Genomic DNA, 3199 nt, shown 5'->3' with positions numbered 1-3199 from the left:
CTCCGAATGGATTATGAAGAAAATGCAACCCGCTAACAATTCCAATGGATATCCAGAGTCATTAAAACCAATGTGAAAATTATGCAAGTCGGATCATCGTTTGCATATTTCTCACGTGGCTCTAATGCCTCAGGATATACATCAGAGTTGTGAGCGGGTTGGACTTTCTTCATGATCCTTTGGAGATACAACAGGGAGTCAACCCATGATGAAAAGCAAGAAACTATAATTCTTTTAAATTTCGCTTTTAAGATTCCAAAGGAATGAAAAAATCTAATATTCTAATTCTAACTTCAACCCATGATTCAAACATTCAAAACTCCAACAAATAGTTAAAGAAATCTCATATCAAATGTACCGAAACTAGCGTCCGAGCTTTCTCAACAACCATTTCTTCCGTAATGAAGCATCCAAGGCTAAAAACGTCTTTGCTTTCTTCTCGTCTTCAAGAATATCACAACCATCCAACAAAAGATCATCATCTATGTTGGGTATAGCTTGAAGTGCATCTACTGCGGTTTCTATTGGACTATAATGCCTCTCGGTTTTCCAGTTCACCAGCTTTGAAACTACATTTGCCATATCTGTAAAAGCTTCATTTATATCATCACTTTGTTTTTTTTGCACTTTCCCACCATGTTCTAAGCATAATGGCGTCTTTTTTACCCTTTTCTTATTGCCGGTTGTCACAGGTTCTTTAGGTCGGGTTTGAGGATTTTCAGCAATTGGAATAATATCTGAATTTGCTGTTATGTCGGTTGTCCAATTACTATTATGTTTTTCTTCGGAAAATAACCCATTGTTACATTGTGCTACAAAATAGATTAAAACATAACTTACTAAAAATGACAAAAATAATAAGTTCCTAAAAACAAAAACATAAAAAAGACCATTGTCACAAAAATAAAGCATACCAATACAAGTAATATTTTTTCAAACTTTAAAAATTACCATGAATTCAAATGAAAAATGCATACCTGTATTTGAGACGGTAACAGTGCTGGCCAAGTGTGTCTTATACCGGCCTTCAGAGCTATTTCGACCAAAAACGATACACAGCTTATGGTAATTAGGCACAGTTTTAACTCTGTAAGATCTTGAATCGGGATGTGCCTGCATACATTTTCAACTTTTAGAAAAATAATATAGCAAAACCCAATCAAGGTAAGCTGCAATATGAATGCTTACTTCAATGTAAGCATCCCAAACATGATCTTCGGCTGCCACCAATTCCCGTTCATCATCCCATGAAAATCCCTCTACCCCTAAAAGGGTATTGATGTCCTTATACTGTTTCTTCAAATGTTTGTATCGATTTTTCAAAACATCTTTGTCATGGTTAGAAGTGAAATTGTCATTAAATGACTTGACCGTGTTAATCCAAGCCTGAGCCATAAATGTTTGCCCATTTCTGTTGCCTCTATTAACCTGGTCTAGCAATAACTCAATCAAATAACAGTCCATTGGTGGAGTCCAATGTGTTCGCGACCGATCACCACCTACAAAAAATATAACAAATTATTTTTAGTCTTCTAAAAATAAACATTTTTGTTAAAAAGTTCACTTACCAGTCTTGGATCCTAGATCTTCATCCAAGTTATTACTTTGAGATTTATCAATGACGCCACTTCCAAAATTTGACTCCAAATCTTTATAATTTGGCAAAGATTTTGCTCTATACGATCGTGACTGTGGATGAGCCTGAAAGCAAACCATAAATGAATAATGATTGTTATAACTTATAAATGTTAAATAATCAATGTAATACCTTTATGTAAGCATCCCAAACTTCATCGTTAGCAGCTACCTTTTGCTGCTTTGCATCCCACGAAAAACCATCTTGTTTGAGTAAAACCATTATATCGGTATAATACTTGAACAGTTTCTTGTATCTATGTCTCAAAATCCTTTTCGTATGTTGGGGCCCAAATTTCTCATTGAAGGAATTGAGCATCTCAGTCCATGCTTCTTTGGTGTATGAATTATTATTATTACTATTAAGTTTATTGCCTTTTTCTTGCTGGCCTAAAAGCAAATCGGTGAAAAACCGATCCATGGCTAATGTCCATTCTGTCCTTAACCGATCAGTAGTTGAAGGAGTTGGAGTTCCTAGCCCATCGCCTTCAAAACAGAAAATCATATGGTGACAAATACTTCACAGTATTTTCATATTTCATAACAATATTTTTTGATAATATGGTTTACGATAGATAAAAAAAACACACCTAAATTCACTCCAGGGACTTCATCATCAATATCAATATCATGACTAGAACGACTATATCTTCCATCAGCAGTTGTATACCCATATATCAAACATAAATCACCGAAATTCTGCACTGATTTTGTCTTGTATGATCGTGCATCTGGATGAGCCTATATATACTCACCATAATAAGCAGAAATATAATTATACTATTAAAAAATTGTTTTTTATAACTTGGTATGCACCTTGATGTAAGCATCCCAAAAATAGTCCTCTGCAACCACCATACTTCGAGCTTCGTCCCATGAAAAGCCACCTTGGCCAAGCATACTTTTAATATCATTGAACTGCTTCCACAGATTTGTATAACGACTTTTCAGCGCATCCTTATCATACTGTGATCCAAATTTTGCATTAAAGACAAGAAGCATATCATTCCAAGCTTGTTTCTTGAACGTATGCCCAACCCTATTGCCTTTTTGCATATGCTCCAACATTAGGTCTACAAAATACCGCTCCATCGATGGAGTCCAGTAAGTTCTTGATCGGTCATTGCCATTGGGAATTTGACTACCCATTGTCCCAAGTAAAAATATGATCAAACTATGTATCTGCAAAAAGTTAACCTTATCATTTCAAGTAGGAAAAACAATAGTATTACAGGTCCCATGAAACCGCACAAGATCAAAACCAAAAACCTTAATACAATATCCGAATGTAGATATTTCTCTCTTACATTTGATTCATTAACAAATTCAGCTATTCCCAAGGCTTTAAACCTTCTTAAGATGACGCCTTTGTGTTTTGACCAGGTATTGGTGATTAAAAGCCTAATTTTTAATACTTTTAGACTTGTTTACAAAAGTGTGCTCGAGGAAAGAAGCGACTAGGGGTGCAAGAAAACGAGCCGAGCTGCTCGCGAGCTACTCACGCTCGAATCGATAAAAAATTTAAAACAAGCCGAGCTTTTTCAAGCTTAAGTCAAGCCAGAGC

At 35.5% G+C, this 3199-nt stretch overlaps 1 protein-coding gene across 1 annotated transcript; it reads right to left on the bottom strand.

Annotated features, from left to right (window-relative positions):
* Positions 1 to 363: 363 nt before the first annotated feature.
* LOC143604117 (uncharacterized) lies at positions 364 to 2784 on the bottom strand. The gene is made up of 7 exons (XM_077080696.1): positions 2452 to 2784; positions 2226 to 2376; positions 1769 to 2121; positions 1569 to 1701; positions 1189 to 1499; positions 978 to 1113; positions 364 to 812 (listed from the first exon to the last, which is right to left on the bottom strand). Exons 1-7 carry the CDS (start codon positions 2782 to 2784, stop codon positions 364 to 366), a joined length of 1866 nt encoding a protein of 621 aa, XP_076936811.1.
* Between the last annotated feature and the right edge of the window lie 415 nt (positions 2785 to 3199).

Source organism: Bidens hawaiensis, unplaced genomic scaffold (assembly GCF_021521415.1).
Source record: "Bidens hawaiensis isolate Kalapana, Puna unplaced genomic scaffold, B.hawaiensis_p1.1 tig00063985_1, whole genome shotgun sequence".
Classification (NCBI taxonomy): Eukaryota; Viridiplantae; Streptophyta; class Magnoliopsida; order Asterales; family Asteraceae; genus Bidens; species Bidens hawaiensis.
The sequence above is the reverse complement of the archived record's forward strand: the minus strand, read 5'-3'. Positions and strand labels throughout refer to the sequence as shown.

What these genes read in the sequence shown, in the direction of transcription:
- LOC143604117 (XM_077080696.1), bottom strand. Translation starts at nt 2,784, where the DNA reads ATGGGTAGTCAAATTCCCAATGGCAATGACCGATCAAGAACTTACTGG. An exon ending in TTTGGGATGCTTACATAAAG is followed by an intron (nt 1,702 to 1,768) that starts GTATTACATTGA and finishes GTTTGCTTTCAG; the next exon opens with GCTCATCCACAGTCACGATC. An exon ending in TGTTACCGTCTCAAATACAG is followed by an intron (nt 813 to 977) that starts GTATGCATTTTT and finishes TCTATTTTGTAG; the next exon opens with CACAATGTAACAATGGGTTA.